Here is a 23,792-nt window from a genome sequence, read left to right as displayed (position 1 = left end):
CTCAGCTGTCTCATCCTGATGAGAATTGGCTTGTGGACGGGTGCTGGAGCCAGCTCACACAGACACAGAGGCCGATGGTTCTCAGCTCTTCTCAACTCCACGTTCAGGGGTGTTACCTTGATGGCTTGAAATTGGCCACAGGGAGAAATCAGCAAATGCTCTAAGTCAGGGCTTTGTTTCCCTGGAGAGCCAGTTGTTCATCCTTTAGCAGCACACTGCTGGTTGACAGCTTTGCTTTTTTTTTTTTGCTATAGGCCAATAGTTCTCAAACTTGAGCTTGTATGAGAATCACACAGAGGACTCTTTAAAACAGACTGCTGGGCCTGCCCCCAGATTTCTAATTGTGTGGGTCTGGGGTGGGGTATGATTTGCATTTCAAACAAGTTCCCAGGTGATGCTGATGCTGTTGAGAGCCACTGTTCTAGGAGAGCAACAGAATCACAGAATTTGGGGGATAGAAGGGTAGGTGGTGCAGAAGTTCCAGGTCGGCAGCCCACGAGCAGAATTTGGCCCACACAATGTTTCTAGTGATTTTGAATCTTTTGCCAATGCTTGGGAAGTACATGCAAAACTCTGGATTTCTGACTTTTGAAAAGTCATTAGATCTGGCAACACTTATCCTGGGACCCTGCACGGTATTAGCTGCCCGGCACTGAAGAGCAAATGCCCATAGTTTCCTCCCCTCACCAGTCTCAGTTTTAACCTTACCTGCCTGGTCCCTACAGGTATCTGAGTGTAGGACCCTGCTAGATCAACCCCTCATTTTACAGAGGGGAACTCAGGAGCCCAGAGAGAGGAAAAAGCTTTGCTGAGAGTCGCACAGCTATTGAAGCAGTGGCAGGCACATCGTTGGAGTCCATTACAGAGATGCACTGCCTCCCACAGACCATCCCCTCCCCACCCCCAAATGGGATCCTCTTCACCCCCAAGCAGCTCATGGAGGTATATCTCACCTGCTCACAGAAGATTCCTATAATTTGGGGCTATGGTCGTCTCTCTTGTTAGAACTGAGGGATGCAGACCTCCATGATTTCTTTGAGATACCTCCACAACGATGAGCTCTCATCACCCACCGCAGGTGCTCATAACCTTTACAGCCAGGTTTCAGCCACATGACCTTGGACAACTAACTCCCCCGAAATATCATTTCTTAGGGAAAGCTAATAATACCTCACCAGGTGGTTGTGAGGATTGAATGAGATGATGACGTAATGATTTTAGCATAATGCCTAGCATTTAGAAAGCAGTCAAACAGTACTGTCATCAGTAATATTATTATTGTTATCACTAACTCAGTTCATCTGGAAAAATCTATCCCTGTGCCCAAGTTACTCTTCCATTATATGTGAGTCACATTCAGAAGATAAACAACTGCCCCCCACCGCAAAAAAAAAAAAAAGGAAAGAAACAAGAAGATAACTTCCAGAAGGTGATGGCCAGGGTTCTGATCATTGCTGTCCATTGTCTGGGGGGCACAGGACCTGACTCTGGTCTGGAGACCCACGGTCCCACCTCACTGCGTGACCTTAGCCAAGCTCCTTCCCTCTCTGGGTCTCAGGGATGGGCTGTACTCAGCATTTTCCTACATTAACATATCAAATCCTCTTAACCACACAGTACCTGGCCTCAAGTAGCACCCAACACCCCTAGGAGGGGAGGAATTATCATTATCTTCATTTACCATCGGGTGACAGAGGCTCAGAGAGGTTAGGTAGCATGGCCCAGCTAGTAAGAGGCCAAGACCCCACGGCACACTTCACCACAACCTAAACCACCAGGGACTGAAACACAGGCTCAGTTGGCTTGAGCCTGATCGCCTGCTCTGCCTGCATTTGGGGAGGACCCGGGACTGTCTGCCTTTGCCCTGCACCTAAGCTGCCTACTTTAGAAAGAAGGGGCCTGGACAGGTGATAAGTCCATACACAGTAGGGGCTGGGCAGAATTTCAGAATAAATTGGCCAACGAATATTCACTGAAGCCTCTGACTGCCCGGCCCTGGGCACTACCCCCCCTTCCCCGGCCAGGGGCTCTGGGCACACTCCTTCCTGAGCTGGATGGGGTGATAAGGGGCTGAGGCAAGTGACCTACGTGGAAACCTTGGTCCACTTGACCTGAAGCGCCGTCAGCACAATGTTGGTGATCCCTCCGAGTAGACCCGGCAAGCCGAAGGTATACTGCACGCCGTAGGTGTCATGGAGGTCCAGCGTTCGTTGAAGACACACCTGGGAACAAACACCATTACCAGCAGATCTGCATGTGGGACTGATACTCCTTACCGACCCTTTCACAGACGCTTGGCATCCAGGGTATCCAGGGGGATGGGCATTAGGACTCAACTAAATAAGTGCTTCTCAGATTTGAATGTGCACTCACAGCACCTGGGGAGCTCATTAAAATGCAGAGTTGGACTTAGTGGGTCTGGGGCCTGAGATTCTGCATTTCTAGCAAAGTCCCAGGTGACACCAATGCTGGTCCGTTGTCCACACTACTCACATTTGGGGCTGATAATTCTGTGTTATGCCAGGGGCCCTCCTGTGCACTGTAGGAGGTTTAGCAGCGCCCCTGGCCTGTACCCTCTAGATGCCAGGAGCACCCCTCTCCCAGGTGTGTCAACCAAAACTGTCTCCAGATATTGTCAAATGTCCCCAGGGACTGATTGAGACCCACTGGTCTAGACCAAACCTAACAGCCATCCAAGAGACTACATGGCTGATGAAAAGGAAAGAATCTGACCACACCTCTAGACGCCCAGTCAGTACTCCTTCCATTTCGTCACTTGGCCTCCCAGATGGCTGGGAGCCAACAAATGTGCATACCAATGCAAATTTCATCAGGCTAGTTCCCTCCTTAGAATCCTCATTGTCTTGAGAATAAAAATTCAGACTCTTGAACTCGCCCAGAAGGTATTCCTGAGCACCTGCCATCTCCCAAGGCTCTGGTGAGAGGCACACTCCCTGATGAACTTTATGCTTCAGCCTAAAGAACATCTTTCCGTTTCCTGGTTGGGCCCCATGCTCTTCTTGCCACTGAGCCTTTGAACACACTGTTCCTTCTGCCTGGAGTACATTTCCCACTTCTTTCCCTGGCTAATATAAGTTCTTTGTCAATGCTCGGGTGAGACCTTCTCTGCTCTGGGAGGCATTTCCTGACCCATCTCAGGCCAGCTTAGATGTGCTCCAGTAGCAGTTAACACACTGTGTTGCGTTTATTTGTCCGTTTCCTTCACTACACTATAGCTTGGGAAGCAGGAAGACTGTTAAAACAAATGTGTTGAATGAATGAATGAATGAGTGAATGAATGAATGAAAAAATCAGTGAATCATCTTTGAATCCTTCCCGCAGTGATAGACTCAAGGAACCTGAGGCACAGAGAAAGTGACAGACACTGAGCCTCATGATACTTGTGATACATGTTTTTTGGCCACGCCGCGTGGCTTGTGGGATCTTAGTTCCCCAACCAGGGATTGAACCCGGGCCCTCGGCAGTGAAAGCTTGGAGTCCTAACCGCTGGACCACCAGGGAATTCCTGTGATACACGTTTTGCTGAATATGTCCTACTTTCATCAGAGGATCTCAAAGCCAGAGGAGATGAAAGACACACGCTTCCACTCCAAAGATGAAAAGCAGACTACCCCATCTTTTGGTCACATTGAACTGTTGGTAAGTTCTTCCTATTTGGGTTTGAAACTGCCTCCCTGAATATCCACGGTTCATCCAAATTCATCTTCTTGTGTCACCCAAAAGTCTATTCCTTTTTCCTCCATCAGGTCTTCAAACCTATGAAGATCTGTTGCTCCTAAATATTTCTCTTAGAAGTGTGTGATGGCAAATCGTCTATAATGGCGCATTCTGATGTTACCAGTATATGTAGAATATTGAAGGAAGAAAGATCCATCCACTCAGAAGAAGAACTAAATAGTCAGAAGTGGACGTGACCTGGATTACCAGCCCAGCATCCCTCTTTTGAGTGCTGCCCTTCCCACCCCCATTCACATGGTTCATGGACAGCAGACTTGCATGTATGATGTGCCGTACCTCCCACCCAGCCAAAGATGGGCACATTATCCAAGTTAGACCAAGGAGCCCCTTCTCCAAGGAATTTGCAACTGGGGCCAAGAGATTTCACCTGGCTGCTTTCTTGAAGAGAAAGATGACACTCCACCATGTGGAGTAGGAGAAGAAGAAGGAAGTCTACAGAGTGAGAATAAAGCAGATGTTCAGGAAAAGCAAAAAAAGAAGAGCAGGGATTTCTTGGGTTCCCCACAAGACTCGCATCCCTGGTGCCAGCCATTCCTGGGCTCCCAGCAGCATTCCTGTCCTTGGGTTCAGTGATACCCCAGTAACCTTCTAACAAATCCCCCTTATTCCTGAGCAAGCTTGAATATGTTCTGATACTCGCTCCCCAGATCTTAACAAATGCACCATCCGACTTGGGTGGATCCCTCACCCAAGCTCTGAAGCTAAACTGAGAAGGTGCCAACGGCTGCCTAATGCAGCCCTTGGCACTACAAGATGGCCCGCCATGTTCTAGGGGCCTGGACCCTGGTGGAAGCCAAAGCAGCAGGTGTTCATTGCCCAGCTCCTTACCTGCAGGTACGTGGCTCCCCAGATGGAGATCAGCCCAGCCAGGAGACCCAGCACCATGGCAAGCCAAGGAGAAGGGATCAGGTAACAGGGGGCGCCCACAGCCACACCTCCTGCCAGCACCGCATTGTGGATGTGAGTCTGCAGAGGAATAGCTTGTGGGTGAATGAAATGACATAGAGAGGACAGGATCTCTCTAAATTACTTGGTAAGCCGGTAGCAAGAAAACAGTGTAACATCTTCCCTGCTTCTCTGATCCTGAAACCAGCCCCTCCCCTCTGCTGAGAGTTCACCAACGGTCTTATCTCACCCCACTTCTCAGGCTCAGGGAGCAGTCACCCTGATTGGGAGTCATTTAGCCTGAAAGTGCAGTTACTCAGGATCCTAGCCATGCTCGCACTTAGTTGTGATGTGTCCTTGGGCGATTAACCACTCAGTGCTTTAACTTTGTCACCAGAAAAATGGGGTTTTGATTGTATCTACTGATACGGTTATTGTGAAAATTGAGTCATCATATATAAAACTCTGAGCCCAATGCCTGGCATAGAACATGAGTAAATGCCCCCCAAATATAAGCCATTATTATTGTTTTTTACTATTATTATTATTGGCTACTTGGTGCCGATGTCACCCTGTATTATTGGACCCCATCCCAAGAAGCTGGCCCTTGTTCCTGGGTCATGTCTCTGCTATGACCTTCACCTCCTCTAGAACTGGGGCTTTGCCTTGCTCTTATGCTACTGCTCTCTGCCCCTCTCAATTCTACCCAGATCTTGGAGCTCTGGGCCCTGGGACCAGCTTCTGGGCTTCCCCGACCTGATGCCTACACCTGCCTCCCTGGATGTCACTACCTTGTCTGATCCTAGACTCCCTGTGACCATGGAGCTCACCTGTGGGGACCCTCACCTCCCCTTAGTGCTGTTAACCTGTCATCCTTGGCCATCTTCTCTCCCCTTCACCCCCCCTACCCCCCGCCCCGCCCCATCTGTCTAGACTTTCCCATCATGTCTGGCTGGCTGACCTCATGCCCTGATCATCACGGGACCTTGTTTTGTCTTTAGCCTACCATCTCACGGATCTCTCCCCCGAAAACTCACACACAGACTCGCAGCTACGTTGTTAATAGCAGCTAATATTTGCCCAGTACTTATTAGCTCTGGGCATGAAGCCCTTTACGTGCATCATCTCTCAATTCCCACTTTACATATGAGGCAGTTGAGACTCAAACAGTTTAAGTGGCTTGGCCAAGTTCGGATGGCTAGGGAAACAAAGATCTTTACTTCGGATTCCGCTTATTCCATTCTTGAAATTTCCTCGGGGAAGGGGAGAGGATGACTCATTCTACCCCAGCTTTTCTCTGCTGACTCTTGCTTATGGGAGCTGGCTTTAGTAACCACCAGAAATGGGGTTCAGACTTGGGTTTGTTTGATGTCAAGGCTGATAGATTTAATCGCTCCCCCCAGAGGGCCTTTGCTCATTTGACAGTCTCCTATGTTCCAGGCCCATTTTGACAAGGCAGTGCTGATGGGCTGATGCCCCACGATGCCGCAGACAAGACCCCATCACCCGATATGCTCTTTCCCGACCTGTGGGGCTGGCACTGAGGCCGGCGGGTTGGGTGTGAATATGTGTGTCAGGCCTAGAAGACCCAAGTGCTGCCCAAGGGACAGCCCCCCTCCTCACCATGTTGATCTTCCCTTGAGGGTGCGCAAAGGCTGACACTGAGATGGCTGTCACCATGCTGACAGCAAGGGCGTAGTAGGTGTTGAACAAGGCCTTCTTCTTTTCGTCCGGAATGTCCAGCAGAGCGGAGTTGAAACTCGGCCAGAACATCCACAAGAAGAGGGTGCCTGGAGGCCAGAGAGGGTCAGTGGCCGGAACCAGTATTCCTGCTCCAAAGCCTGAGCCAGGGGGACTTCAGACAGGAGAACTCTGGACCTGGCAAGTCTCATCTCTGTCACTTTCTTGCTCTGTGACTTTGGGCAAATCATGTCTCCTCTCTGAATTCTTAAGCTGGTAGGGCCCAGCTAACATAATTTACAGGCAAGGAAACTAAGGTCCAGAGAGTTGAAATCACCAAACCCCAGGCCTCCTGACCCTGGCCTGTGATGGCTTAAATGCTTATTTTAAAAAATTAATGGGATGCTTTCATTTGGCCCAATGGCCTGGTATTCAGTTGCCTGCTGGCGATCTCACTGCCTGATTTCCTTCTTCTAAGCCTCTCCCAGCCTCTAAGTTCATCACTTTTACTGGAGCTCTTCAAACTATTGATACACCACTATTACTCCTCTCTTCCCACTCCCATTCTTTCCTCCACTCCTAGGCCCGGTTTTCTTCATGTGTCCAATTCTCTGCTTTAAGTTGAGGACAAAAGGATTGGATAACCTTATTTAAACTGAGATGTAATGAGCCTCTCCTCTCCTTTGGATATTAATGAAGAGAAGTTCCCTAGAGGGGAATTCAAAGATGTGAATTCTTCAGATACCACTTGAAGAAATGGATCATTACCGAGGGGCTTCAGACACCCAGAGAAGGTTGGAAAAGGAGAGAGATTTTCCTCCAGAGCCCTTTTGGAGCCTCTTGCCCACCCCAGATCCGAGCCCACCCACGCCACCTTGTCCTCACCCAGCATGGCAAACAAACTGGGGCTCGTGGCCGTCTGTTGTTTGTCCTCCGCTTCTTTAGGCAGAGGCTTCGGGAGGCAGCAGGCCACAGTCAGCCCGAAACAGGCCGCAAACACGTGGATGTACATCATGCTTATGTGGTTGTCCATCTGCAACAAAACCCAGCGGGAACAGTGAGTGTCAGCATCTTCTGCCCACAGGGAGGGAACCTCCCGTGTTCCTTGGAGAAAGTTCTGGCTTCATGTAGGAGGCGTGACTTGAAGTCAGGAGACTGACCCAGCCCAGCAGCCCCCCTTTCAGAGGAGTCCCGTGAGTTGCTGTGTATTTATTCCCGACAGGTTTCTGGTTGGCTTTATTTTTTTAGTTGGCCACGTCTTGCAGCTTGCAGGATCTTAGTTCCAGGACCAGGAATTGAATCCAGGCCACAGCAGTGAAAGCGCCGAGTCCTAACCACTGGACCGCCAGGGAATTCCCCCCTGGTTGGCTTTAAACACTTTTGGCTGAAGTCCACTTGGGGGGGGGGGAAGAGCCACACGGACATGTACCCCACTGCTTCCTACATTTTGGCAGAATTTCAAATTTTGCGTAGAGTATGAGTGATGTGATCTTTGCACCATGAAGCAGCCAGAATTTTTATAATACGGAACTAAAGTGTTCAGAAAATTCCAGCTATATGTTCATTTTGCTTTATGAATATCGAATTTAGTAACCCTTCATAACTCACTTCATGGGCTACTGGTAAGTCCTGTCAGCTGTGCCTTCAGCAAATATCCAGGTTTGGCAAAAGTTTCACCACCACGCTCCACTGACCCCCACCTTGGTTTAAGCCACCATCAACACTTTCCCAAATTTTTGCAGTAATCTTCTAACTGGTCTCCCCATTTCCACCCTTGTCCCCCAACTGACTCTTCTCCACGTAGCAGCCAGAGAGACCCTGTTAAAATCTTAGCTCATGGCATACTTCTGCTCAGAATCCCCCAGTGAGGGGGGTGGGAATTCCTCCATGTCTCCCTTAATGTCAAAGTCAGCGTTCTTCCTAGGACCTACAGGACCCTGCATGATCTGCCCTCCCACAACCTCTGTGACTCCACCTCCTACTCATTCCACACACACTGTCCTTGCTGTTCCTCAAACCCACACTCATACTCCCACGTCAGTACCACTTTGCACCATCTGTTCCACTGCCTGGAGTGCACGGTGGAGGGAGTGGTCCACCCTGGGTACAGGCAATAAGGGGATGCATTGTCTGTAGAGAATTTAAAACAATTAAAGCCACTAAAAGCCCATCTGCTTTTAATTATCATCATGTGCCAACAATTCTAAACAGTGTCACTGACACAATCCTCCTCCTGAAAGAGGCAGACCGCTCCCACGGCCCTGCCTTCCATCTGCCACTGTCCTCAGATACCCACGTGACTTGCAAACCTGCTGCCTTCAGCTCTTTACTCAAAAATTATTTGCCCAGGGAAGCCTTCCTTGGCCAACCTCTCTAACACTTTATCCTCCCTCACAGCTATTCCTGTCTGCTTTCCTCATTTTATTTTTTTCTCCATAGTACTTATCACTATCTAACACACTGTATCTTTTGCCTATTTTATTGTTTATTGGCAGTCTTTCCCTCTGGAATAGAAGTTCCATGACAGCTGCATTTTCCCCCTGCCTAGAAGAGTGCCTGGTACACAATAGGCTCAGAATAAATATTTGTGAAAGGAATGAATGAATGGTAAGGAGCCCTCAGTCACACATAAAAATGAAAGTCTGTGGAATTCCCTTGTAAGAACTGAAGAAGTCTTGCATTTCTAATCTCTCTGAGGTCCCCCAGGAATCGTCAGCTTGGAATATTCATTTCTTGAGTTGCCTCTACTGGGAACAGCTCTGGTTTCTGGCTCTAGTTTCCCCTGAGCCCTTCCATGCAACAAACCCAGGCTGAATTGAAGTTTTTGAGGAGAAGCAGTGAACTCTCAAAGTCAGTGCCAAACCCTCCCCCGGACCAGCTAAACTAAAACATTGAAGCTGCAGAGAAGAGAGGAGATGGCTTTGAATTAATGCAGCTTTTTAAAACAACCACTATGAAAACCATAACAAAGCAGGAAAAGGCTTATAATGCATTGCCCACAGTGGGCTTTCCATCTCTGAGAACTGACCTCTTTCCTTAACAGTTTTTTTTTTTGTGGTACGCCAGCCTCTCACTGTTGTGGCCTCTCCCGTTGCAGAGCACAGGCTCCGGACACGCAGGCTCAGCTCACGGGCCCAGCCGCTCCACGGCATGTGGGATCTTCCCATACCGGGGCACGAACCCATGTTCCCTGCATCGGCAGGCGGACTCTCAACCACTGCGCCACCAGGGAAGTCCTCCTTGACAGTTTTTACCGTGGGAACCGCCTTCATAGCATTTGCTTGCTATGTTTAAATGTTTAGCATAGACCACACTTTTGCAACCCCATTTTGGCCTGTCTTTAATTTTTTTTAATCCCAGAAGCTTTATCAAATGGAGACAGAGCCCTCCCCTTTCACCTGCCCTCATCCCCGAGGTCCCTCCTCACAGCACCATGACTCACATTGAAGACTTCCTTGCCGACCATCCTCGTGGCACTAAAGGCTGTCACCTCTATCAATGTCATCAACAGCAGCTGCAGCAGGTTGACCTTCCCCAGGATGACACCCACTGAGATCAGCACAGATGTAGCGCTCATGGTGGATATCTGAATACTGGGGAGAGGGGGCAAGACAGGGATGACTGAGAAGGAAGGATGCCTCCCATTCATTCATCCACTCATTCAGCAAACACTTGTTGAGGACCTACTCTCTGCCTGAAACTTTTCAAGAAACTGGGGATGGAGTAGGAGAGCAAATAGACAAAATTTCCGCTCTCATGGGGATGGAGGCTGCCAAGTCTGGGGTCTCCTTCATCCCCTCCCCCACCCTCAGGATGGCAGCCACACTCTGATTGATCTGCATACACTCATCTGTACTGAGGATGCTCCGAAGTTCTCATAGGAATGTCTGATTGTTCCCACGGGACCGCTTCTGGGATCTGACTACTAGGATTCTGCCCTGGGCTTCTCTTCTACTGTCATCACTCACAGATGCTCAACAGAGGGCGCTCTTCACCTGCCCGCCCATCCTTCAGGCACCACCACCCTCCTCTCTCCCTCTCCCTGTAGTGGAAAGAGACTGTGTTTGGAAGTAGGACAAGCCTGGCTTCCAGTTCCAGCTTTTCCACTTGAACAGCTATTTAATCTCACTGAGCCTGTTTCTTCATCTGTAAAATAAGGAGGATGATAATACTTATCTCATGGGAGTGTTGCGGGGATTAGAAGGAATAGTCGTGCATGTGTGGCTCGCACACCATGACTGGCACAAAGAACTAACTCAGTGCTATTACTGATTCCTTCTTTCCCTTGACAAGTGAGCAAGCTTAGTGCAGGGATTCAGAAGGAGAAAACAATTTTTGTTTTCAAGACACTTACGATTAGGCTGGGGACACAAAGCGACATCATGACCCTGTCAATTAAAACCATCTGCAATATCATGAGGCCAGAGGGGTTCACTGGAGGGAGAGAGCAATGTGAACTGGACTCATCAGGGAGGGCTTCCTGGAGGAGGTGGCACTGAGCTGGACAATCCATTGTGGTTAAACCAACCCACCCTCCTCTGGCACTTTGCTGAGATCACCCCTCCCCCTGGGAGCTGATGATGATGATGCTACAACCACCACCACCACCATAATAGTGATAGTAATAATAATAATAGTAATAATAATAATCTATTGAGCATTATGTATAACAGGCTTGCAAGTACATCACCTCATTTAAAATTTTAATCCTCCAGGTAGCCCTCTGTAAATGGTGCCAGGGTACCATTCAGTACCTCCATTTTACAGGTGAGGACATTGAGACTGGAAGAGGTGACTGTTTTGGTAATGGCCACACAGCTAGTTAATGACAAATGTAAGGTTCAAACCCACCCATTTGGCCTGGATCCAAAGCCTGTGTTCTGAAGTCTGGACACAGACTTCCCACTGTTTGCTGCCAATGTAGTGTCCTACTTAAGGCTCAAGGACTTCAGAGGAAAAGCCAGAGGAGGCCAAAGGTATGGGGAAGGAGCCTCACAGGGGCCAGGAATTATTTGAAATGAAGGGTCACTCAGTGCTCACTGTGGCTGGCCATGTTATCTTTTGGGTGAGCACTCATTTAACTGGCAAAAGCCTAATTCAAGAGATTCTGTGCCAGTGGGAGGATTTCAGACCTCAGGGGCCAGTTGGGACCAGGGAGGTATTGAGACAGTGAAGTACGGTGCTTAGGACAGTCTTGTTCAGGCTGCCACGGTTGGAATCCTGACTCAGCCACTTCCTGGCTGTGTGGCCTTGGGCAAATGACTTAACCACTCTGTGTTTCCATGTCCTCATCTATAAGAGAGGCAAGGTCTATGGAGCTGTTGGGAGGGCAAAGTGAGTCAAGCAAAGTAAGGGGGTTGGTTATTGCTATGATAGGCCCTCCAAGACCTTTTAACATACAGCATTAAAAATATCACAACTTTCAGGGTTCTTTTTATTTTCATATTTGTTCCAATAACCATTTACTAAGTCCTTACTATGTGAGGAAAACAAAGGAGGACAAAACTGAATAAGACAGGCCCCCGCCCTGAAGGGACTGGTCATCGGTGACTCAAGGCAGAACCGATTCAGTGCCAAGTCAGGCCTCGAGCTGGTGAGGCGGTAGGAGAGGGAGAGGGCCGTCTGAGAGGCAGGCCTGGACACCGCCCACCAGCCCAGCCAGAGCAGGAAAGGTCAGGAAGGAGCCCATTGTTCAAATCTGTGAAGCCAGCCCCATTGGGGGTCACAGCTGGGAGGACCCAAGTGGTCAGGGCAGGGCAGGGGCGTTCACTCGGGCTGTAAATGGCCTCTTCTTGTCTTTCCGGATTGACAGATTCCTGCAGGCAGGACGTCAGAAGACGGGGGCAGCCTGGAGATGCCTGGAGACTCAGGCTCAGGAAGCCAAAGGCTTGTGTGACCTTAAGCCAGGGCAGCAGAAACACCAGACCACGACCACCCTATTGGAGTTCCCCCAGAATGCCCTTTGTCACTTCCCAGGTGATTACTGGGGGGGTGGGGGGTGGGGGGTGGTTTATTGAATCCCCATGGGGATCAGCTCTAAAATGGTTTAAAAGAAAAAAGGTGAAGAGTTTTTTTCAGGGCCCGTGGGGAGCTGGCTACACTGTGTTTCTTGTCAGGACCACTCTGCAGTGTGTGAGAAAGGTTACAGAGTTAAAACTGAAGTCACTTCCACCAGTTAGCTATGTGACCCTAGGCAAGTGTCTTACGAGCTCTGAGCGTCTAGTTCCTTGCCTGTACACCACATCAGACCCCTACTTGGAAGGGCTAAACAAACAATGTTTGTGAAGTGCCCAGCACAGAGCCTGGTTCATGGAGAGATGTTTAACAGCAGTGCCCAGAGGTTTAGTAGGGTCTCAGAGGGGAGGGTAGAATGGCCTTGAAGGGGTCCCCAAGATACCTAAGGTGGGATTTACCCATCATCTGGGCAAGACAAAGTTTCAGAATTGGATAAAACCAAAAAACAATTTTTATAGAAAAATTTTACCTGGTTCCTCCTATTAAGTGTGAATGACTTTTTTTGCAGGTATGTACAACTTAATGTATGTGTTTGTGTGTATATATATACTCTTGTGTAACCATCACACAGGATAACATAGAGAATGTTTACTGCACCACGTAAACTTCTTTTGTGCCCCTTCCTAATCAATAAACACCACCTTCCTCAGGTAACCATTATTCTGAATTCTAGCAACACAGGTTAATTTTGCTAGTTCTTATAAAGGCATCTAAATAAATCAAAGTTAATTTAAAGAAACTAAAGACAAGACTATTTCTTGTCCACCAGCATTTGAGGACTGAGGGTACTTCCTTCTTTTCAAGAGACTCTCTCTCTGAGTGTGAGATTTCTATTTCTTTTTGTCTAATCTCTATTAATTTTTTCTTTGAACTAATATTTATTGTATAAGTTTATGAAATCAAAATCAACAAAAATGAAAGGATACAGGGTGGGCTGTAGATCTGGGCCCCTTGTGATGTCACAGCGTAGGGTTGTCAGATAAAATAGAGGATGCCAGTTAAATTTGAATTTTAGACAAACAATGAGTAATTTGTGAGTACAAATAAGTCCTGAATATTGCATGGTGCCGGTGCTGGAAAGAGAAGGGGACAAGCCAGCTCTTCTAGAATCTGCCCTCTTGGGCCCCAGACTCCCAAGGACCCAAAAGTGATCCAGTGGCCGTCCAGTTACCTGGAAAGATTGAGGACCATCTTCCTAAGGGAGAGTTGGTTCAGGAAGCCATCCAGCAGGACTGTCAGCTGCACCCCGAGGGCCAGCATGAAGAAATTGAAGGCCACGCTGCTCCAGCAGTGTCTCCACAAAGATGTGTTGAGGAAACCCAAGCCAAGGACTGCCATGATGGTAACATCCTGGAAGTCTGCTCAGGGAAGAGATGTCGAGAAGGAGGAGGAGAAGCAGAAAAGGTGGAGGGTTGTGTGAAATTGGAGTTTTACAGAATGGCAGCTGGAAGGGACATTGAAGATCATTGAAGAGTGCTTAGTCAAGTTACTTCCCCTCTTTGAGCCTCAGTTTTCTCATCTGAATAATGGGGATAACACAGACATACCATGCAGGTTTGAGGGAAGGTTTAACTGAGCTAATGCAGGGCCTGGCCCATACTGAGTGCTCAGTAAATGCAGCAATTATTGTTATTATTAAACACAATGATATGAACACGTGTAGAGCATCAGGACAAGTCCTTACACATAGTTTACAATCAGTCAAGGTACTGACTCCTGCTTTTGAGAATCCGGTTCAACCTCCTGATCATGTGTGAGAGAAAATAAGGCCACAGAAGCTGGTGACTTAGCTCAGGTCATGCAGAAGAGGGGGCAGAAGCGGGTCTAGAGGTTCATAGGCAAGAACCAAAATTATCTTCGCAGAAAACGGCTCTCTCCCTTTGACCCCTGCTGAAAGGGACCTGGTGGGCCAGCAGAAAGCACCAGAGCCACATGGGCGATCCTCCCCTTTTCCAGCCTCGGACCCTGCACAGGGGCTGCTGTGACAGATGAGCGCAAGGGACTTAGCTAATGTTCCGGAGGGGACCAGCAAAAGGAAACAGGCGGATGCTTTGAATTAATTCCAGGTTTGCAAAATGGATAACAGTTTGGGCTCTGGAACCAGATAAGCTTGGGGTCATATCAGGGCTCCGGCACTTTCCAGCTGTGTGGCTTAATCTAGTTATTTAACGTCTCTGAGTTTTAATAACAGCCGACATTTATTAAGTGTTTATCAAGTGCCAACACTGTTTTAACCACTTCACGTAAACTATCTCATTTAGTTCTCACAAGCATCCTTCAAGGTGGGTGCTGGTTTTTTTTTTTTTTTTAATATTATTTATTTATTTGTTTGCCCCGGGTCTTAGTTGTGGCCGGCGGGCTCCTTAGCTGTGGTATGCAAATTTATAGTTGCAGCAGGCATGTGGGATCTAGTTCCCTGACCAGGGAACGAACCTGGGCCCCCTGCATTGGGAGTGCAGAGTCTTAACCACTGCGCCACCAGGGAGGTCCCGGGTACTGTTATTATCACCATTTTACAGACAAGAAAACCGAGGCACAGAGGGGTTAAGTAACTTGCTCCAGCTGGTAGAGTTGGGATTTCAACCTAGACGTTCTGCTCTGGAGCCTGTGCCTTGAGCTACCACACTATCTGCCCTCCTGCTTTTCTCACCTATTAAATGGGAAAAATAATCATACCTCTCTCATCAGGTTGCCAGAATCAAACAGTGTGAGGCACATAATTGCTCAGAATAGTAAAGACTATTTCATCAACAAACACCAACTGTGTTCATATGTGTACAAATGCCTAGAGAGAGATCTTGAAGGAATTTTTTGCCCCATGGAGATTATCTCTGGGTTTAGGAGAGTTTTATATTTTAAAAAATTTTCAGCGTTAAAAATTTCTACAACCAGCACGTGGACAGTAAGTAATTTTTTTTTAAAGGAAAAAGCATGGGCTTTGAGGTCACACAGTTCTGTTTGACTCCACCTCTATCGTTCCCTATTAGGTTAAACCATATTAAATTGCCAACATTTGACCATTTTGACCTATAAAAATGGCGGGTTTTATGTTTCAACCTCTTAGCTGCACGGCCTTGTGGGTTGCTTACTTTCCTCATCAGCTAAATATGGGCAATTCTCCCCCCCTCGGAGGGTGCTGGGAGAGCCAGAGGAAGTAATGTTTTGTTCAAGAGCTTGGCACCATGCCTGGCACATGGAGAAACCTCAGCACCATCATCACCATCCCAGCAATAAGAACTCACCTGGTCTCCACCCTTGGCTCTGGTAACAAGGAAGCTCTCATTGGCAGATCTCTCCAAAGCCTCTTCAATTTACATTTAAATTCACTTTCATTGAAAAACACACACACCTAGAATCTTGCACATAGGACTTGGGTGGGTGTTGACGATCCCAGGTCAGTCTGACAAACACCGGCTTATAGGAGACCCGGGCGTCTCCACGGGAGCTGGGGACTTGGAGTGGGTGAGAAGTGGGCGATCAGGAGGATTCAACTTCTTGCACCTTTTTTCTCTGACATAAGGGAGGGGGAGGCCATGTTTCCATCTCCTGCTTGCATCCCCTTAGGAATGGGGGTGGAATGGGGGTGGGCAGGGCACATTCTGTACAGGGGCTCCTCTTGGGATCCCTCAAATTCCTTCAGGAGCCGAGCAGGAAACTATGTATACAAAGGGTACAATGTGTACTAGGGAGTGGTGAGGGCTATGGCCAACTGGAGACTGCGAACCCCACTTTAGATATTCAAATTCAATCTTAAACACTGCTGTTAAAAAACAAATAAACTAACGAACAAACAAACACATCCACCATCTTGCAGCAATGCTATATGCAAAGGGTCCAGATTTATCAAAGTTTCCATGAGTAGGGGGATCTTGCATTTTCCTCTCATTCTACAGAAGGGGACCAGAGACTGCCTGTGACTTACTTAAGGACACACAGCATGTCAGTAGCAGAGCCAAGCTCTGGACTCCCGGTGCAGTGCCCTCCCATCAGCCTAGGCTGTCTCTTGCTTTTGTTTGCCTGCAATGCACTAAAGGACCTTGGGCAAGTCCCTTGCCCTCCTTGGGCCTCCGTTTCCCTATCTGTAACACATGGGAGTCGGACTTGATACTCTGTAAGGACCTCACCACTCTGGTGTGTTCAGAGGAGGGGGGCAGCGGGTGGGGAGGGGAAGGGCACCAGGATTACGGCAGACGTGGGGCTCTAGAGATAGAAAGTCAGAGCCTCTTGGTTGGGGAGTTTTATCAGGCACAGCTGCCATGCCTGCTGCCTGGTATAGGCACTCAGGGCCCTCCTCCCAAGACCCCACAGTGTCCTTGAGGGTGGGGTTGTGCTTCGGCCAGGGGGATGAAATTAGGGTGGCAGTTTCTGGGAGCTGTTGACAGAGCACATTCACCCCAAACTGGTCAGTAAATCACATTTGATTTCAGGGTCCCTTTACTCTCACCCCATGCATCCTCCCATTTCCTCTCCCAGCCTCTCAGGGCTCTGGCCCACCCCTGCTCCTCCCATGTCTCATGACCTGGACCCCAACTTCAGCGCTGGGTCCCAGCTCAGGGCATCCCCACTGGCGTCAGCCTCTGCCTCTCAGACCCTGCGCTGAGCCCCTCATCAGCTGCTGGTCTGATAAGCTAATGATGCTAAGGTGTCCAGGGGTGATAAAGAGAGGATTGCTGCAGGGGCCCCAACAACCGGGCCCCAGAGGGGAGTTTTACATACTGTCTAAGACAGGCCTTCAGAAGTTTATGAAAGTCCCATGACTTAGAGAAAGTCTAACCTGGGAGTCCTGCAGGACAATAATTACCATCACTGTAACAGCAGGCACATACATGGTGCCCGCCACATACCAGGCACTCTTCCAAGTGCCTGCCAGCCTTAACCTTCAACAAGCCCATGTAGGAGGTACTATTTATTATCCCCATTTTACAGATGGGGACAGGGAGGCACAGAGAGGTACTGTAATTAGCCCAGGTCACACAGCTAGCAAATGTTGGTGGCAGAGCTGAATCCTGACTCTCTGGGCTTAACCACTATACCATCCTGCCTCTCCATACATTCTTCGCTCTCCATAGTGTCAAACGAAGCGTGTGGGCCTCTGAGTCAGGTTGTCAGAGTCCAGAGTCTGGCTCTATCTCTGTGTACCCGCTTGCTAGTCTGTAAAATGGTCTGAAACAAGAGCAGCTGCTCAGAGGTTTGCTGTGAGTACTGAGCTCGCTGGCTCCTTTGAATTGCTTAGCCTAGCACTGGGTGCACGGTAAGTGTTAGTAACTATTATTCCACACCTGCCACTTGTTAGCTGTGACTTCAGGCAAGACTGTTCCCCCTTCCTTCGGCCTGGCTGCCCCTGGGAGTCTCACTCTGTGTCCCCACCCACCCTAGCCCCTCCCTCTGGCCTGCAGACACTTCAGCATCGACAGCTCTGAAGCCAGGCCAAGCTTCTGTCCCTCAGGCCCTGGGCTCGGCCTCCACACCGTGCTCCCCACCACTGACTGGGAGGACCTCTGCAGCCCCTGTCAGGGACCATCCACGGAGCCCCATGCTGCCTTCCCCTTCCCCGCAGCCTCTCACCCCACCCTCACCTCTGCAGCAGCCTGGGAAAAGAAAAAGAGATTGCCCAATCAAAGGGGCAGTCAAGGCTGAGATATAGAAGGTACCAGGATTTGGGGGTATTTATATGTCACTGGCAAAGCCGCTCTTGTCTTTTAGTAGCTCTGCTTACTGCTTCTAAGGCATATGGGGGCAACTGGGTGGTAGCCACAGTGCAGGGCCCAGGATGGTCTCCCAATGTGGCAGCTTGCAAGCAGGCTCTGTGTGATAGGTTGTCAGAGTAATGGCCCCCAGTGAATCATGGCTTCCAGTATAGACCCCTCCCACCTGAGTTGAGCCTTGTGATTGGCTTTGGTTAATGGGACATTAGCAAACACCATACAAGCAGAGGCTTGAAAAGCACCTGCTCATTGGGGCTTGCCCTCTCTTACTGTGGTAACACATTTGCTGCCATGTGAAAAGTCTGGGCTAGTCTGCTGGAACCACATGGGCTAGCTGCCAGCCAGCACTAACTGACGAACATGCAAATGAGGTTATCTGAGGCCATGCAGCCACCTCCAGGCTAGAGATGCATAGTGACCCTAGGTAGAACTGACAGAAGAACTGCATCACCAAATACAGCCAAAATTGCTGAACCATGGAATCATAATCAGGAACAAGTTAGATGATTTCTGTTGTGAGCCACTAAGGTTGGGGGTGGTTTGTTATGCAGCAATAGATAATGGATGCACTTGCTTCCCCCAAGCATCTCACAGGCACCTGAATCCCAAGCCCAGAATGAACATATCATTGTTCCTTTATCCCACAATCTGCCCCTCCCCTTGTGTCTCTCATCTCAGGAATGGGCTCCTTCATCTGCCAAATCTCACATATGAAGCCATCCTTGACTCCTCCCTCATTTTTGCCAAGAACAGCTGATTTTATCTCCTAAGTAGCTCTTGAATCTGACTCTTCACTTCTCCTCTATTGTCCCTGCCCATTTGGCCTCATCACAGGTCATCCAGGCTAGTGGTCATCAGAGTAGGGATCACACCCCTCAGAAGATGCCCCAGGCAATCCACAGGGGCCGCTGGAAGAAGAGATATGAGCACTCTAGTTCTATTCATTTTTACTAACAAAATTAAGAAATTAAAGTTTATTCATAAGAAAAGACAATACTCTTTATCAGTCTTGGTATGTGTTCATTCTTCTAATCCTTTTGACAACTAAATAAGTACTATCATCATGTGACAGAGGTTAAAACAGAGGCAGAGAGAGGTTGAGTGATCTGCCCAAGGTCTCACAGCTAAGAAAAGGCAGAGGCAAGATGTGAATCAGTCTAGCTCCAGTAGTCCTCAAACTTCCATGAGCGTTAGAGTCACTTAGAGCGTTTGGTAAAACACAGATTGCTGGGCCCCACCCTAGAGTTTCAGATCAGTAAGTATGGATGGGGGCCCGGGTATTTCTAACAAGTTCCCAGGGGATGCTGAGGTGGCTAGTCTGGGGACCACACTGTGAGAACCACTAATCTAGGCTCTTCTACCCCTAAAGACACTTGGTGAAGTTTGCAACTCTGCAAGCATTTAATGTTGAGATGAACCCAGGAGCCTCCTCTCACTTGCTCAGGATGTCAGACAGCTTAGTCTCCTAGCTTCGGAAGGTGTTCTAAGGGAATATTGGGCCACTGAGCAGGGGGGTGACATGTGTTTCTCTATATTCGTCATGTTGCAACTAACAACAGGGATTTGTTTTTTTTTTAATTTACCTCTGTATTATGGAAAATTTTAAGCATACACAAAAACAGAGTGAGTAGCATGATGAACCTCATGTACCCATTCCCAGCTTTGATGATTGTCACATGGGGTCAATCTTGTTTTTATTATCCTTGTTTCCTTTCTTCTTCTTTTTTTTTTTTTTTGGCATGAAGCAGACCCTAGACATCATTCCATTTCAATATGCTTCTCTAACAAATAGGGCTCACTATTTGTTAAATTGTTAAACCTGTTTCTAAATAGGTTAAAAACCACCCACTATGCTATTATCACACCTAACAAAACTAACAATAATTTCTGTATATAATATAATATTCATGTTTTATTCCAGTTTCCAGATTGTCTTAAAAATGTCTTTTTTAAGAATTGGCTTGTTTACATACGACCCAGCAATCCCATTACTGGGCATACACCCTGAGAAAACCATAATTCAAAAAGAGTCATGTACCACAATGTTCATTGCAGCTCTATTTACAATAGCCAGGACATGGAAGCAACCTAAGTGTCCATCGACAGATGACTGGATAAAGAAGATGTGGCACATATATGTAATGGAATATTACTCAGCCATAAAAAGAAATGAAATTGAGTTATTTGCAGTGAGGTGGATGGACCTAGAGTCTGTCCTACAGAGTGAAGTAAGTCAGAAAGAGAAAAACAAATACCATATGCTAACACATATATATGGAATCTAAAAAAAAAAAAAAATTGTTCTGAAGAACCTAGGGACAGGACAGGAATAAAGACACAGACGTAGAGAATGGACTTGAGGACACGGGGAGGGGGAAGGGTAAGCTGGGACGAAGTGAGAGAGTAGCATGGACATATATACACTACCAAATGTAAAATAGATAGCTAGTGGGAAGCAGCTGCATAGCACAGGGAGATCAGCTTGGTGCTTTGTGACCACCTAGAAGGGCGGGATAGGGAGGGTGGGAGGGAGACGCAAGAGGGAGGAGATATGGGGATATATGTATATGTTTAACTGATCCACTTTGTTCTAAAGCAGAAAGTAACACACCATTGTAAAGCAATTATACTCCGATAAAGATGTTTAAAAAAAAAGAATTGGCTGGTTTAAATAACTTATCGTTTACAGGGACTGGATTAGATTAAGTGGATTGACAGATTGCTTCCTAGTTTTAACTCAACTAACCTTCACAAAATGGACTAATGGCTCAAACAACTCCTGCCAAAAAACACAGATTGAAGGCAGAACAATAATGGCAGCCAAACATACAGAAACAAAAGGGCAGAGTGATACTTCTCGTGCAGACTCTCTGTCAGCCACATTCAGAGTTTAAAAAAAAGTCAATCTAATCATATCTGACAAGAAGTCAAGCAAGATAATTTGAAATTGTTAAGAAGACCCCGAGGAATGGATTGCCATCCACTATCATTTATTTATTTATTATTTTTTTTGGCTGCATTGGGTCTCTGTTGCTGCACGCAGGCTTTCACTAGTTGCGGCGAGTGGGGGCTACTCTTCATTGCGGTGCATGGGTTTCTTACTGCACTGGCTTCTCTTGTTGCAGAGCACCAGCTCTATGCATGCAGGCTTCAGTAGTTGTGGCACACGGGCTCAGTTGTGGAGCACGGGCTTCGTTGCTCCGCGGCATGTGGGATCTTCCTGGACCAGGGATCGAACCCGTGTCCCCTGCATTGGCAGGTGGATTCTTAACCACTGCGCCATCAGGGAAGTCCCATCCACTATCATTAACAGTAACAATGGACCTTGCCTTAAGAGTAACTGACACCATTATGATCAGCAATTTGAAAATATTTTATATTTACTTTTGATTTCTTTCAAATTTTCTAAGTTGTGTACATGTATAATAATGTACAAAATGTATTCATATAGCGGTACGTATAAATATGGTGCATGCTTGAATAATGGTGTGCATGATCAGAAAAATTTGAAGCCCCCTGGTCCATACTACACTACAGCCTCCACACTGGCCTTCTACCTCAAGTCATGCTCTCTTCTCCATCCCCATGCCAGCCCTGGAATGGCTTTCTCCATAACCCAAACCCAAACTGATCACACTCCTGCTTCCTATTAGATCAAAACAATGAAGGGCAAACTTCTCACTCAATGCAATGGGTCCACCACACCCTGCTTCCCTATTTATGCTCCAACAGCACTGCACTGTTAAACCCCAGATTGGTGCAGTCTGATGAGTGTACACACAATGGTTCCTGCTGTGCTCTTGACCCTCCATTTTCACATGGTAACTCCTACTGAGTCTCCAAGTCCTGGCTGGGCAGTCACTTCCCTCCAGAGGCCTTTCCTGACATAACCATCTCCCTGCATGGGTTGTGGGCCCTCCTCTGTGCTTCCATACCAAGTGAGCACCTGAGGACACTTATATCTATTATATGTTAGCAGCACAGCCTAGGGGTAAAGAAGAGGGACCCTGTACCCAAACGACAAAGTTTCAATGTTGGCTCCTACGCCTACTGATTATATGACAAGAGACTCAACCTTACTGTAAAATGGGGTCGTGAAGCATCATGGTTAAGGACATGGAAACTCAAACCATGCTGCCTAAGTTTATTTTTTTCCCTTAATTTATTTATTTAATCTATTTAATTTTTTTTTAATTTTTTAACTTTTATACTGTAGTGTAGTTGATTAACAATGTTAGTTTCAGGTATACAGCAAAGTGATTCAGTTATACATATACATGGATCTATTCTTTTTAAAATTCTTTTCCCATTTAGGTTATTACAGAATATTGACCTACTGTGCTATACAGTAGGTCCTTGTTGGTTACCTATTTAAAATATAAGGCTGACTAAGTTTAAATCTGCTGTGCTATTGCTAGCTGAACAACCTTGGGCAAATCACTCCATGTCTAAGTGCCTCGTTTCCTCACAAGAACAAAGGAGATCATAATAGTACCTGTCTTGTAGAGTTATGGTAAAGCATTTAGAATAGTGCCTGGTACCTAGTAAGTAATCAATAAATATCATCCCTGATTAGCATGCGTTTGGATCTCACATGGTTTGTAATACAGGGTTGAGGGAATGAATGAGTGAATGGATTGAATTACATTGTACCGGATTAAAAAGAATTAAAGTAAATTGAAATGAATTAAAATTGTGCCCAGGTCTCACTTGTCCAGCACTGAGAGCCCTCTCTGGGCTAGCCCATTAAGCAGTATAGGGACTTCCTTTCCCAAGTCATCTCCTTGTCCTTCTTTCCACTGCTGAGGGCCCAGGGATGCCTTCCCTTTGCTTGCAGTTAACTAGTTAATATCAATTAGAAACAAGCAAGCACTCAACTAGGCTCAAGTTTCAGCTTTGTCCCAGGGACTTCACTCCAGGAGGCCCTTCCATTATCATAAACAACATATTGACCCACAGATATACTTGAAAGCTCCTCTCAACTTTTAAAAAAAGCAAAAGCCACACCACTGTAGATGTCTGTCTTGTTTAGAGTTGTTCTCATCACAGTCTATGAATATTTTTAGCTGCATATAAAATAACAACCATCCTACATTCCCCTTCAGCCAGAGCTTATGGCTCTGGATTTGCAGGCAGAAAGCAGACTTCCCAGCCCCTAAGTGAGAGGAAAGCTTCCAAAAGGAGGGTGGCACAGAAATGCGAAAAAGAGACAAAAAAAGGAAACGAAATCCCCCAAACCCAGCAACAACATGAAATTCATTGCTTTTAAGGAGAGAGAAGCGGGGGTGGGGGAGCAGAGAAGCAGAGAATTGTGAGGACCATTTGGCAAAGGGAATTCTAGGAACACAGAAAAGGAGGCCCCTCCCTCTGCCCTGACAAATCAAGGGAGGCTTCATGGAAGAGGTGATGGTGACACCGGTCCTAAAGAAGAGACTGTATTGTTGGCTGGGTCTTTGTGCAATGAATGGAAGAGGATGAGGGAACCCCTTTCCTCGGAGACTTTGTGGAAAGGAGCCCCTAGGCCCTTGGAGGACCACAGACCTCCTCTTCCCCTGCCCCTGCTATTTGCCTCTGTGACCACCTCCCCTCTGGACACTCACCTCGATAGGTCCTCATGAGCTTCTTCTGTTCCTTTACAGAAGTTTCATAGGAGGTGAAAAAGAAGAAGATGAGAATGAGAGTCACCTCCAGCATAAAGGCCCACAGGGTCAGCGGGCCCCGCACAGACTTTTGGTACTTAGAGCCCAT

General features: G+C 47.5%; 1 protein-coding gene across 1 annotated transcript in view; it reads right to left on the bottom strand.

Annotated features, from left to right (window-relative positions):
* The window catches only part of LOC101284306 (RH-like protein), a 33,272-nt gene extending 9,480 nt beyond the window's left edge, over positions 1–23,792 (bottom strand). The window contains exons 1-7 of the mRNA XM_004266673.3: positions 23,645–23,792; positions 13,511–13,697; positions 9,767–9,917; positions 7,210–7,357; positions 6,268–6,434; positions 4,588–4,725; positions 2,089–2,222 (exon numbers count right to left, since the gene is read on the bottom strand). Of these exons, the coding sequence (XP_004266721.1) occupies positions 2,089–2,222; positions 4,588–4,725; positions 6,268–6,434; positions 7,210–7,357; positions 9,767–9,917; positions 13,511–13,697; positions 23,645–23,792 (1,073 nt within the window). The remainder of the gene's footprint in view (positions 1–2,088; positions 2,223–4,587; positions 4,726–6,267; positions 6,435–7,209; positions 7,358–9,766; positions 9,918–13,510; positions 13,698–23,644) is intronic.

Source organism: Orcinus orca, chromosome 1 (genome assembly GCF_937001465.1).
Source record: "Orcinus orca chromosome 1, mOrcOrc1.1, whole genome shotgun sequence".
Lineage (NCBI taxonomy): Eukaryota > Metazoa > Chordata > Mammalia > Artiodactyla > Delphinidae > Orcinus > Orcinus orca.
The sequence above is the reverse complement of the archived record's forward strand: the minus strand, read 5'-3'. Positions and strand labels throughout refer to the sequence as shown.